The 14,013-nt window shown below is 34.8% G+C and overlaps 2 protein-coding genes across 4 annotated transcripts in view; both read right to left on the bottom strand.

Moving 5' to 3' along the window:
* Positions 1-1,456: 1,456 nt before the first annotated feature.
* LOC108976506 (L-galactose dehydrogenase-like) lies at positions 1,457-6,064 on the bottom strand. Of its 2 annotated transcripts, none has more exons than XM_018945661.1 (5): positions 5,817-6,064; positions 5,306-5,585; positions 3,594-3,758; positions 3,114-3,487; positions 1,457-1,676 (listed from the first exon to the last, which is right to left on the bottom strand). In XM_018945661.1, the coding sequence occupies exons 1-5, from the start codon at positions 5,957-5,959 to the stop codon at positions 1,598-1,600; spliced, it is 1,041 nt and encodes a 346-aa protein (XP_018801206.1). In that variant the 5' UTR covers positions 5,960-6,064; the 3' UTR covers positions 1,457-1,597. The 2 variants fall into 2 exon arrangements, with proteins under 2 accessions (XP_018801206.1, XP_018801207.1); XM_018945662.1 differs by lacking the exon at positions 5,817-6,064 and adding an exon at positions 5,729-5,789.
* Positions 6,065-9,213: 3,149 nt separating this feature from the next.
* The window catches only part of LOC108976504 (transforming growth factor-beta-induced protein ig-h3), a 22,626-nt gene continuing 17,826 nt past the window's right edge, over positions 9,214-14,013 (bottom strand). For both annotated transcript variants that reach the window (XM_018945657.1, XM_018945658.1), the window contains exons 5-9: positions 11,761-11,943; positions 11,328-11,601; positions 10,783-11,251; positions 9,992-10,692; positions 9,214-9,924 (exon numbers count right to left, since the gene is read on the bottom strand). In XM_018945657.1, the coding sequence (XP_018801202.1) occupies positions 9,439-9,924; positions 9,992-10,692; positions 10,783-11,251; positions 11,328-11,601; positions 11,761-11,943 (2,113 nt within the window). In that variant the 3' untranslated portion in view covers positions 9,214-9,438. The remainder of the gene's footprint in view (positions 9,925-9,991; positions 10,693-10,782; positions 11,252-11,327; positions 11,602-11,760; positions 11,944-14,013) is intronic.

The following is a 14,013-nucleotide window of genomic DNA, read 5'->3' as shown; positions in this document are numbered from 1 at the left end:
TTATACAATTATGTACATATAAATAGGTAGAGATATAAAATTATATATATCTAAGTATATACATATGTACATGTGACCGACTTGTTCAACATAAGGCTTGTTAGAAAAACGAAAATAATTATACATATTTAGTATATTTGAGTTCCCAACGATTGGAATTTAAGTGTACTCTGAAGAATCCACAAAAAGGAAGACCCCATAATCTGCGCCAACGGCCGTGGGATAAGCCTCTTCAACATTGCCTATAAGGTTTTATCTGTGTGGTTCTAGGTCTATGTAATATTAAATATATATAAAATATCAACAAACTGATTAGATCTTATCAGTGTSGCTTTAGATCTGGAAAATCAGCAACCGACCAGATATTCACCATGGAAAAGACCAGTGAAAAGAGAATCGACACACACCAGTTCTTCGTTGATTTCTCCGGACTGGATAAGGAAGCAAAGTAAATGGGTCTGGCAGTGAACGAAGACAAGACGAAATATCTCCTATCATCAAACAAACAGTCGTCGCACTMGCAACTTGGCTCTCACGTCACTGTTGACAGTCATAGTTTTGGTTGGATTATTCGTGCAAAATTGTATGCCGTTATATTAATTGGTCTTGATTTGTGCACTGGAAAGATAAATAATCAAATGGAATTTAAAATTTTTACATATGGGAAGTAGGCGTGATTGTAATACGATTTTATCCATTTTCGTACTGTGACATGCAAATTTAAGAATAATGCGACGGACTAAATTTAGTCGAAATCAGTAGAGCGGGTCCCGGTGAAGATCATAAGTTCCGAACAGTTTGAGGGTGGACTTTTGCAATGCCAGCTTCCTCTAAATTTATGGCGATAGAGACATCGAATATAATTATATTGTTCTTCCACAATTCCTGCCGTTTTCGACAGATGTTCTCACGCAAACGTCTCAATACGGTCAAATAAAATATTTGCATGTTATACTCATATACCTACATATGTCTTATCGGCAGTTATAATGCTCTCCAAGAATGTGGGATCAGAATTCGCAAGAAATTTCAAAAGTAACTGTGAACTTGTAAAAAGACCTTACTCTTTAAAAAAAAAAATAAACTTAAYCGGGACGAGTCGAGCAAGAACACGTTTCATACCCAAAATATCCACAAAAATCATTCGATCGGACTCTCGAGATATCTTGCCTTCTCTCTAACACTTACCTGACGATTCTCAAGCACCATAACCTTCACTTTTTTAATATTTTCATCATTCATGTTGAAGATTTCGTAGGTYGTCCAGAATGATGCATGTTTTCAACGATCTCTCGACCGTCTTTGAATTCTTTGTACCACTCGTAGTCTTGTGTTTTTGATGAAACTAAACATTGCAAGCCTTTTCCAATATTCGCAATGATTTCACAATTTGGTTAGAAATACACATTTTGAGACATATTCTTTGTTTGATAAGTATATTAAAAGCTAACATAGATTCTCCTATAATTTATATTTTTCCAAAGTTTTTTTTTTTATAAAATTAAAGGATTAATATGCAGTTGTTTCAATCGTATTTTACTTATTTAGTAAAAAAAAAACAATTCACCGATATATAAACACACTTTCAAACGCTTTATTATTGTTTTTTTGCTTTCATTGCGGCCCAATAAGTTTCCAACTCGTTTCCTTCCCAGTTGAGTGGCTTTGTGAAAACGCTAATAATGAAAATATTAATATTATAAGTAATCATTTACATATATAAAGATAACAGTACGCAATGCCGAACAAATAAAATTCTCGTTATATTATACACAAATCGTTCAATACTTCAACAACGAAACTTTTACTGAAATGACTGCATATATAATTTTAAGTCAATTATATTCAAAATAAAATAAATAAATTTTTAATTTCCAAGGAAGTTATTTTAATACTTAACTCGAYAAATTCAATTCTCTCGGAGCTTTGCTAAACCATCTACACCTCTGACATAACCTTTTATAATTCATCAGTTTGACAGATAGGGACACATACAATACATTAGTTAAGGGAGAGGTTAGGGTTTCAAGGTAAAAAAAAAAATAATTTATTTTTTTAATATGGAGTGAGTAATTTTATTCAGATCTTTTGTACATTATTGAGCGCACATTTGGCAATATATGGCTCCCAAAAATGTTTTAATGAAATAAAAATGAAAACTTAGAGAACGTTGGGGAAAAGTTGATTTTCATGCGGTTATGGTGAACACCGCAAAGTTTTTTTTTTCTAGATGTATATTGTCAAAAGTGTGCTCAATAATGTACAAAAAGTCCAAATAAAATTACTCAATCCATATTTAAGAAATAAACTCGCAAAAAAGTATTTTTTTCTTTACCTTGAAACMCTAACCCCTCTATCAAAATCGAAAAAAAAAATTGTCATTTGAAACCGTTGTTATAAGTCGGACAAGCACAGAAGTTTGAATTAGTGTTACTTCGACGAAACCTTTTTCGTCTAACTATTTGTCTTCTATCTATGATAAAGATCGTTCCTGTTTACCGCACTAACTTAAACTATTTTAACTGTTTGTTTGATAGTTATGCCCACAATTATTGTAAATATAATGTTCATTAATTACTTACAAAAAGTAGGCATATTTTTAATGGCAATCTAATTGGCCAACCACACAGACAATTGATTTACGGCCATGAACATGAAAGCTGTTCAAGCGAAAAATTACGGTAATAAGATATTTGCAAACAAGTTTATGGCTGTCGAATTAGCTAGTTCAGATACTTCAATCAATATGATACCCATTACCTTCCTACAAACATGCAAAGCACTTACATAATATAATAGGCATAATCTCCGCAAAAGAAAAGCCACAGTATCTCGATAAAAATGCACCACATGCCATAACTAACGGTGTTTATTGCATATCCGAATTGCACAATTTTATATCCGACTATAAAAATAGGAAAAACTCGACAGTTGAAAGCGTCAACACCGTACAACAGCGGGCCACCAGATCAACCGGCCACTTTGCTAAAAAATACTCGTAAAATGCAACCAACAACTTTGGTAATACTAGTTACCTGTTTCGGTTACTATGCGCACTAATCGCTACAAGTTACAACATGCATACATATGTACATATATGTGTAGATACTTACGTTTCGCGTAATAGTTGCAAGACTTCCTGCTCCTTTTTGGTCAGTCCATTATAGTATGCCGACAGATTGATATCCAATAGCTTGCGTGTTTGCATACCGGTTAAGAAAGTGCTTGCACCGTCTAACTGCATAAAGTAGTACATGGCCAACTTGCCGAGTTCAACATTAGCCTCCTTACAAATGTTGGCAGCCTTCCGGCATATATCTTTTATTTCCTCACCGGCTGGATGCCATACCTGCGGTCCAGCGTTGGTCAGAAGGCCAAGTGCATGACCGGAAGCGCACACTATACCCAAATTATTTTGCTGAAAGAAGTCCATATAGGACTTGAGCGAGTCATCCAGTAAGGTGTAACGCGCATAAGCCAATACTGACTGTGGGTGTGGAAAATCAGCCGTGAGAAAGTAATAAAWTAATAATGCATTGCTTATGCGTGTGGAAGTAATCGATAGTACATTGATTGATTATATAATCACTTACATCAAATTTGATTGGCGCCCGCTCAATGCATTCCTTTAAGCGAGACAACGGATATCCGGTTACACCAATAAATTTAGCTTTTCCTTCTTCTACGATTTTCTCCAATTCCGGCAGGCATTCGTTTATCACAATRTCAAGGTCTTTAGCGAATTCGATGTCATGGATCTGAAATGGTATATACATATATGTATGTGTGTACACGTATCTTACTTAAGCACGTCAGAGATACAGCTTGTAATTATATGCATGTCTATGGCTCTATCAGTAGAATGGGGACAGGTCGGAACTTTGTCTGCTTGCGGTTTACTACTGAACTGTTGGGCTTAAGGTTAGCAATCGCTGGCCAACTCAATTTAATAGGCAAATCGTATGAGATCCAGTTAGTTCTTCGTTCTCAGCAAAGTTCATCCTTTCGCTGGTCAACTCAATTTAATAGGCAAATCGTATGAGATCCAGTTAGTTCTTCATTCTCAGCAAGGTTCATCCTTTCCTATTTATGGGTGTCGGCGTACACGTGAAATTAGAGCATCAAAGGTAGAATCTGCTCAACAAAGATTCCTTCAATATTAAACTTACAACCACCGTTAACATAATAAAAAACGTCTGACCAGGTTCTTGTCGAGTGCAGCAATTCACTTTGCTAAGACACAAAGTACTCCAAGTAGTCCAAGTGTGCTCTCACGTTCAATCGCTTTTCCTCTTGGGAATCAGCCATAGAATCAAAACTACATTATCAAGCTCCTTACAAGACGATAAGAGGCAAGGTGAATTTGAACAGTTTATTTACTCTTTTGATTACCGGATTATACATAAACCTTATAACTTTACCCTGCACTTCAACATTATACAAGGTGCGTTCCAAAGTAAACAGGACTTTGTGAATCTAGCGCCCCTGGTAGCGGCATCTATAGTCGACTGATGCATTAGAATCAGCTATCTTTATCGATTGTGCAGTGAGAATTTCATGACATTTTATTGATTGGAAGTGAAGTTATTGCGTTTTAAGTGTCAGTATGTTTATGTTATCGGTGCGAAAATGAGCTTTGTCTTTGTTCAAACATTAAATTTTCTTTTTCTTTTACGGATAAAAGGGTTTGCCCATGAAAGGAAAGCGTTATGCAGACGTAGAGGCCATTCAAAAGTCTTACACCGGCATACTGGCGGCCATACCGGCCAACGAGCTAAAACACTCGTTCGATATCATTTTTTACCATGCAAAAAGCTGTATTGAASTATTGAAGGAGACTATTTTGAATAAAATTGATTTTGCCGAAAAAACATTTGTTCTGTTTTTTTTTTAGTCCTTTTTACTTTGGAACGCTCTCTGTACATGAGTCCAAGACTCTGAACAGTAAGCGATTTCGGGCTTAAATWAAATGAGTATTTAATACTTTCGTAAACCATAAGCTTTGTAAAAGTGTATAAAGAAGTAATAAGGCTGTGTTCGGATTCAAAAAGTTTTTGAGTTATCGTTCACACTAACTGGCACGTACGGTATCCGGATGAAAAAATATCGGGTATATCCGGAAAATGTATGATCCGATTTTAATAATTTTCAAAGATTTAATAATGCTTGATTTATTGTTTTCTATTGCGTTCATTGTTCAGAAAGTTATTGAACTTTTCGTTGTTTATATGATCTTCTTGTGCGTGTCCTCTCTTCATGTGCATTATCAACAATAATAAATTGCGTTTTTGCAATATATACATACCTGTATGATATCAACATAGCCAAGGCCAAGCAATCGCAAACTCTTCTCCACACTCTCTCTAGTCTTTTTAGCGGAGAAGTCAATCATATTTTCAAACGTTTTTTCATAACGTCCAACTTTTGTAGCAATATAATAAGCCTCCCTGGGAACGTCTTTCAAAGCCATACCCAAAACTTCCTCCGAACGACCTTGTCCATAAAATGGTGCCGTGTCAATGTAATTAATACCTGACTTGATAGCTGAGTGTATAGTCTTTATCGCTTCATCCACATCAAGATCACTGCCGGCGAATAAAAGAAACAAGTAATGCAAAAAATGTGCATAATAAAACAACAAATATCACATGCATTTATACTATATATGTATGTGTGTACATAAGTATACGTGCATACAATCTTTAAGTGCACGTAAACAAGTGTTCACCTGACAGCATCACTTCATCGCCTTTCAAGTGCTGCAAAGTGATGGAAAAGCCCCACTAAATGCAGAAATGAGCCTAACATTTACTAACCCATAGAAATCACTCAAAGTGCCAGTGCCCAAAGCCACTTTGGACACCTGTAACCCCGTGAGACCGAATTTACGATATTCCATGCGCTTGCAGAGCTTTTCATCGTGGAAATCCGCAATAAATGTTATAGGAAGTTTGGACATTATTTAATTTAACACTTTTTTTAATATAARAAACCAAAAACAAAACAAGAATTTGCAAATCAAATAGAAGTTGAGTCTTTATGTGACTGAAAGTTCCGATGGACTGAGAACTAGTGTTTCAGAGCTTCAAATGTAATATGCAATAACATACAATGTGTGCATATACACATTTTTGCTCATTTTCTCAGTTGACTCTCACTTCTAGATTGAGAATTAGCCGCTGAGCGTTTAATTGTGCATTGAGTATATAAATAAATTGATAATATGTTGCAGTCCCCCCAACCGTGATATTTTGATAACACATACTCACCTACATATGAATTTATAATAACTTACTTATACACGTATATACCAATAGCAGTACTTTATACAGTATCTCCGAAATTTATGTGACACATTGTTGTTTCTAATTTAGTAATAATTAAAATAAGATTAGGAAAATCCAAGTATCAGGCTTATAAAACTATATAAATATGTATGTGTCGCATAGAAAAATAAAATCGGGAAATACTAACAAAAAATCTGGAATGAAATATATATGTACATAGTTTMAGCTAATTTTTCTCATAAATTTTTTGGGTTGAATGAGTTTTATTATTTGTATTAAATTCAATAGTTGTCGGGGAACTGATTGAAGTATTCGATTTTGCTGGACCAAAGTGAAGGATCCAATGCAGATGATTTCTTCCAATTGTGCTGAATTCTAATTTCTGAATGGTGGTTGYTTTTATTTTCTAAAATAAGGGAATCAAATGTATTCGAAATTCAACACGAATTGAAAATAAGGAAATATCTTGGGTTTGCTTTTAAAAATATTTTAATATAATATTAGTTTAAGATTACTAGTGCAATTTGACGATTTGGACAACTAACGGTTTCTTCTTTTAGAGAAAACTTAAAACTTCCTACATTGCCCGTTGCAATGCGTGTTTGACTAAAAACATATCCAAAAAACATTTCCATCTGTATGAGGAATGATAGGATGATATAAAAGAAATAAAGTTGTAAGCAGTATTACTTACATACATATATCGTCAGCAGATATCACACAGCACAATTTGCTATTTCAATCAGACTCGCTGAGAAGCAGACTTTTTATCACTTCTTGAAACACTATGAAATAATTACCCACAACTCCGCACATAAGTGTTCTGGTGGAAATTACAAAATTTGCGTTAACTCATTAAGTGCAACAGTGCATAACATAATTTGAYTTTTTTAAGGTTACATTGCGAAAATGTGAAACGCTTAGTTCTCATACATCGCAATTTTGAACTCCATATGTATATAATCGAGAGTAAATGAMGTTATCAACTTAAAACTTTGTCCGCAAAGTGTATTTAGGATATAGGATTTTAAGTACAACAACAAGTAAGAAAGGGCTAAGTTCGGGTGCAATCGRATATTTTCTTGCAACTTACAAGAATCAAAGCCAGRGGAATACTATAGGGTGTAAACCAATCATAGAGTGTAAAGTCAGTCGGATGTTTGAAAATCCTGATATTAGTTATGAAAACAACAAGCTCTCTTTKTTTTAATGGCATAACTTCCATAAATATGCGGTACAAAGTCACCCGGATATGAAGGCTAAGAGTAGTATTGGTCCGATTCAACCCATTTTTGATACAGTTCTACCATTATATCCATTATATTAATAATAATATTATTTTTTTTTTTATAAATTTCATCATATTAGATCTTTGGAATACGAAATATTTAAAACCTGGAAATTTTTAAAAATTGTTTTAGAGGATAATACTATATCTTATTTTGCCGGTTTTTTTTTTAATAAATTCACTATATATTCTATATTGTGTAATTGCCAATATTTTCCTATACTCAGTAAATTTAATGTTTCTTTTTCTCGAAAAATGCCTCTTTCACAAAAAATTTCAAAACCACATACATACTAACCGATAAATATGCTTTCAATTCGATATTCATCTAGAAATTGAAAGCGGAATGATTATAGGTCAACTCCAGGAATCCAAGCATTTTAAAAGTTAAGCTTTTTATATCCTGCACAGGGATATGATGTTTGCAACTCCCAGAAAGAAAGATCGGAAACCCTATAAAGTATTTACATTAATAATCAGTGTGACGATTTAAGTCGATTTAGCGATATCCGTCTGTATGTTTGTCCGTGCTACTGTACATATACGAGGAATTACTTCATTTTTTGAGATATCGCCTTCTCTCCTAGAAACTGTATACATATTTATTGGCATCACCGATATCTGCCCACGATATTTTCTCGTTCACTAAGTCAGCTGATCTTATTGAGTATTTTCGCAGCAAACTTCACTTTGCTTTACCGTTATATCTTTGAACAGCTGATATAGTAAGGCTTATTTGTTAAAATCAAAATTTAAATTTAAAATTAAAACTATTTAAAATAATGTTTGAAAACTAACGAAATGGAAGAGAACAGCATTTTCGGCATATTTTACTTTTAACTAGCAAGTAAGGCAAAAGCGATGTAATGTTTACGGAAAAGATGTTTTGACCAAACACTAATGCCAAAATTGGTTTGCAAAATTTCATTMCRACAATTTTGATCTTGAGGACGCACCACACTCGGGAAGATCTCCTGCAACCGATGGGCATGAAAAAGTCGTGGGTCAAAGCACAACGCCATTGCTGAAAGATTAAATTTGTCTACTGCGGCCGTTCACGTTACACAATAAAAGAATCGTGATTAAGTTTCACTAAAAAAACGAAATTACCTAGTGAGCAACTCTATAGCATATACATATCTGCCATACAAACTGAATGATCGGAATCAAGTTCWTGTTTGGAAATTTTTTTATTTGACAAGCCACGTTCACGAAATTTCGCATGGACTATTCTCACTATACTCAAAGCATTACTRCAATATCTGAATGAATTTTCTAGATCGGAAGAATGTAGCATATACATAGTACATACATAGTTGTCATCCAAACCGACCGATCGAAATCTCGTTCTTTTATGGCATTTGTGAAGGGTATATTTTTTATGGGCACACATACGTATGAAATCTTCATTTTGAACAAAAACTGTCTTTTCTTTAAAAAAGTTTGATTTCTATGATTATTAATTTGATTTTCGAGAGATTTAAACATCCTTTTCTAAAATTTGAAAGCAAACGCAAATATACTGTTTTTTGGTTTAAATATGTATACGTATGTATATATTTTGTAAAGACCGTTATTCACAATTCGGTTTATTACATATAAATATATTTTAATTTGTTAAAAAAAAACATATAGACATATATGTATTATATGTAAGTATATTCGAATGTATAGACAGATTATAGAGAAATTTCATTAAATTAATAAATACGCAAATAAAAAATATCGCAATTTCAGGCTAATAGCAACGAATCTAGATTGCTAAAAGCGCTTTACAATTTTAAAACATTAGACAGCTTACAATTACGTATGTACATACGTATGTATGTTTGTCTGTCGTTACAAACTAGATGTATTCGTGTTTTAGAAGAATAAGTCACCAAAAGTATCCACTTGAGGTCGATACAACTGTTGTTGTGGTCGCTGTTGTTGTTGACGCCTTTGAGGAACAATAATGTCATTGATCTCATGCACAATACCATTGGTGGCGATCGCATCACACTTGGTCACGCCAGCATTTTCGATCTTCGGGCGACGTTCGCGTGTAATGCGCAAATGTGCGCCATTCAGTGACTCAATCGAACGCACAAACGGCCAGTTTGTCGGTATGATACCCGCACAGCAGACAACATCATTCACGATATGTGTCTTGATCAGATTCTCCAATTCGGCGTTATCTTTGGTAAGTGTCGTTTCCCAGTCAGCGACTTCTTCGAACACATCATTCTTGGGCACGAGCAAAGTGTAGCTATCACTGGCATTCGCTAAGATGCTGGTAAGGTTAGCGGCGCGCACCAATTCGAGGAATTTGCTATACATGGGATTGGACTCCAAGACTTGCAACAGATTCTAYAAAAGAAGGCATGCAAGTTAGAGGTTTATTTGCGAAATGTGACACGGTTATTGCATTGCTTACCATTTTTGGTGCCACCAGCGGTTTGTCCACTTGATGCAACACAGAACCGCAGCTTTCATCGTCGAAGTGTACGAGACGTGCACAATTGACCGTTGCACGATTCATAACATTGGAGAAGAGCGAATGTGTGGAGTAGAGATTGATGCGCACCTCAGGACCGGCAATAGTTGGTAAATTGGAATCGGACAAGTCGCAGGTCTTTGTCATCGGCTGTGCAAAATGATAATTGAGGAATTCAACCAATTCCGCATTATTGCGCAATGACTCTGGTGACTCTTGCAAAATTTGTGCCCACTTGGTGGCTTGTAATGCCTTGTCGGTTGGCGCRAATACAGTCACATTATCCATATCGTCGTATTTATCAACCAAACCAGCGGCCTCAAGCAAACGCTTGAAGATAGTAACATTCTTCTCTTGCATAAGTGTCGATAGTGGCAATGCCGATTCCGTTGGTAGAATAGTGTCAATTACGTGCAACACGCCATTGGTGCCCATTATGTCCGCTTCAGTGATTTTCGCAATGCTATTGATCACCACCGGCTGTTCACCCACTAAATCGGCGACCTCTGATTTGCTRACGGACGCTTCGCTGCGATTGAAACGCATCGGTTCACCGAGCAAGTTATAGGCGGTTGTCTTGGCACCAGGTATRGAGGCAACGGAGCAAAAAGTCAAATCGAGTATGTGATTCTTCAAAATATCTACAAAAGTGGAAAAAAAAATTTTAATACAATAGTTTCACAATATTTTAGACAGTGTACGGAAATGCATATACATATGTATGTACTTACTTGCACCACAGCCTTTGCCCTCCTTGAGTGCGCGACGTAGTTGTGGATCGAGCTTTTCGAAAGCATCGTCAGTTGGCACAAAGATGGTGACTGGTTTCTCGCCTTCCAACATTTCACTAAGTTTGGTGTTCTCGAGTACAGTGCGCATAATCGACATATCGGGGCGTTCGCGTATTAAATCCATAACATTCTTTGTTACTGGCTTCATAACACCGTCCACAGTATGTATCAAGCCCTGTTCCGATAGTTTATCATGTTTTGCAATTGGTATACAGTTAGCTGTAAAGCGGTAGGGTTCACCGCCCAAAGCCAATGGCACTTCAAAAGCATTAATGCGTATGGACTGACCGGGTTCTTGCGTCTTCAGCAATTGATCATTTTTAAGATCGTACAAACTGACTTCGCCATCAACGATGTGACGTTTGTATAAGTTCATCATGGCAGCATCACCCTTCGGCTCAACGGCGTTCTATTTTTTGTTACAAATAWAAACAAGAAAATAAGTTCAATAATCCATCAGTTAATTACTTTTGCTCTTCACTTACATTTTCGCTTTGTAAATGATCAATGTAATTATTGAATGCCGCATCCACAGGCATGAAGATGGTCACGTTTTTGTTGTTCAAGACTTCGCTAATGCCGACGTTCTTGGCAGTTGCCACGAACTCTTTAGCTCCCATATCGGCTGCTGTTGCATCGATGCCTTTGATTTCCATTTTTTCACATGGTGTTGCAAAGTCAGCATTACGTGGACGTCCATAACCATGACAGCACTGACGTGTTATCGTGATTGTCTTCTTTTTGCCATTTTGGTTAACGCTAATGTTTATAGAAAAGAAGCAGTGTAAAGAAAAGGGAGTTTAGTTGGTAATTAGAAACACCGTTGCAACATAAAACAGAGTTCAACTTGGAGCTTAGGTGTTTTCTGGTGTTTTCTGTATTTCTGTGCAAGGTAAAATAAGACTGCTGAATACTTACACCCGTGTGCATACATGTTTATTTGGCTTCTCAACACATGAGTTAAGGCTAATGTGGAACTGTCCAAATATGTTAGGTCTTACATCGACGCTCTCCGAGACTCCAGGTGCAAGCTCTTCAGTATCATTGGGCTTCGAATCGGCTGATGTTTCGCTTTCTTCCTTTTCGGTGCAGACATTTGGGCTAAAAATAAATATATATACATAAATAAGTCTATATCTTAAACTGAAACCAAGCAATTGCTTATTTCAATTATATTATATAACCTCGTTTTATATAAAATGTTTATTTAAGGGGTTACATGGGTTTACATGGGTTTACGAGTTACAAAAAATCGAATTTTATTGTCTTATTAAATTGTGCAACAACTCTAGAATATTGTCCTAAATTTTCAAATTGATCCGAGTAATAATTACAGCCTTGAGAACTTGGGCGCTCGAGGCTAGCTAGGCTAAATGCGTCGTCTTTAAACGCTTTTTCTCGAAACTGTGTTTTTGAATTCGGTTGGCAAGATTTCTCGTGAAATCTTGCCCGATCTTCATGAAATTTTAAACAGGTCTTTGAGATACAATACTTAGAGACTTGGACGAAAGATTTTTTTCGATTACAACTATTTAAAAATTAAAGATTTTTGTAAAAATTGTCTCCCAAAAATCCAATTTTCAGTTTTTTTTCCTTCGTCCAAGTTCTACGTTAAGGTTTTAACTAAAACACGAATTTTTCACTTTCCTGAAATGAGTTATCCTGTCAACGCGGTCTCATTCTGTTCCGATGAGTCACCGGAAATTGCGTCGTAATGGCCGAGTTTAAAATAATTTTTCACAAAAATTTCAGAATTTCTATGTTAATAGTGTATGTTTGTAACTATAAAAAATTCTGCTAAAATATTTACTTTTTTGTATGAGAAACAAATTTTTTTGAAAAAAGGCATATTAGATTGAAAATCGTCACGTTGCTTCTCTAATTGATCTAGATCATTCATTTAGAGCATGAATCTACTACGTTGCATAGTTTCAATTATTTGAAATTTTAATTTAAACAGTTGAATATTTATTGCGCTGAAAAATTAGCTCAGATGCAACTATAGGTAGATATATAGTACTTCATCTGAAAAGTAATTATTTCTCATATGTTATGCATATATAAGGAAATTCCTGAATATTTATTAAAATGTAAATAAGTCGTGCCAGCGTTCTCAATTGTTTAAAAATATTAAATGTTATATATGTACATATATCAAGTTTAATATAATGTTGTTTTGATCCTGAAAAATCTTACCACGTCACTGGGTTTATATTTATTGGCCGCTACTTTTAAAATAAACAGATTACTAATAACCGGTAATTAGCTGATTGTTGTCTGTCAATTAACTTTCTAGAAGTGTCATGTGTAAGTAGCATTAACCTACATGCCTATATACAAMAAGTATATTTACGTATGTACTTAACTGAGTATGAATATACTTGTACAGTTGTTGTGTTAGATAAATTGCAAGAAAATGAATGCAAATCTTACTAAAAATGTTTACACAGTATATCTAAATATGTCTTATAATGCATGTAATCAATATGTTTTATCTGTTGTAAAAAATATTACTTTCCAAATGCCAAATAAAATATCTTTTTTATACACAGTTTAAGTCCAAGTCAGCGATTTTTTTTGTTTCTGAGAAACCGGCATTTTATCAAAACATGTTAKTCTGCTTATTCCTTCGATCAATTTAACATTACTTTAACAAAATCTGTTTAATTTTTTAAAATCAGAGGATCCAGTTCAGAGATATAAGGGTCACCGCAAAACGTGTTTTTGAGAGGAGTTGCTGGAGATCAACTGTTGTTCCTTGCCAAATAAATATTTTTACTAATACTAAATCTTAAAATACTGTTAAAATATACTATAATGGGTGTACAAATTTTCGGATCAATCAGTTTAAAAGTTTTCTCAGAAAAAATTCTGAAAATTGTCTTTTATTTGGCCTTCTAACTGTATACACTTAAAAACTTGTCACTCAAAATCTTGGAAAATTTGGGTAGTTKGAAAAGTATTTTCGTATTTTTTCTATGGATGTCCTTGCAGTCGTATATCTCCCGTGCTACCAATCATATGCATATAGTGTTGGAAAGGCGACCAAACCAAAATTAAATTCGGGGAAGTTGAAAAATGCTACAGCTATTCAAAAACGAGTGAAAATAACGAAGAAATTCGCTATGTTTTGAATTTTTGTATAGAAAAGGAAAGAATGCCACGTAAGCC

Source organism: Bactrocera latifrons, unplaced genomic scaffold, assembly GCF_001853355.1.
Source record: "Bactrocera latifrons isolate USDA-ARS-PBARC rearing strain unplaced genomic scaffold, ASM185335v1 scaffold_77, whole genome shotgun sequence".
NCBI classification, from domain to species: Eukaryota; Metazoa; Arthropoda; class Insecta; order Diptera; family Tephritidae; genus Bactrocera; species Bactrocera latifrons.
Note: the sequence above shows the minus strand (reverse complement) of the source record. Positions and strands in the feature narration are given on the sequence as shown.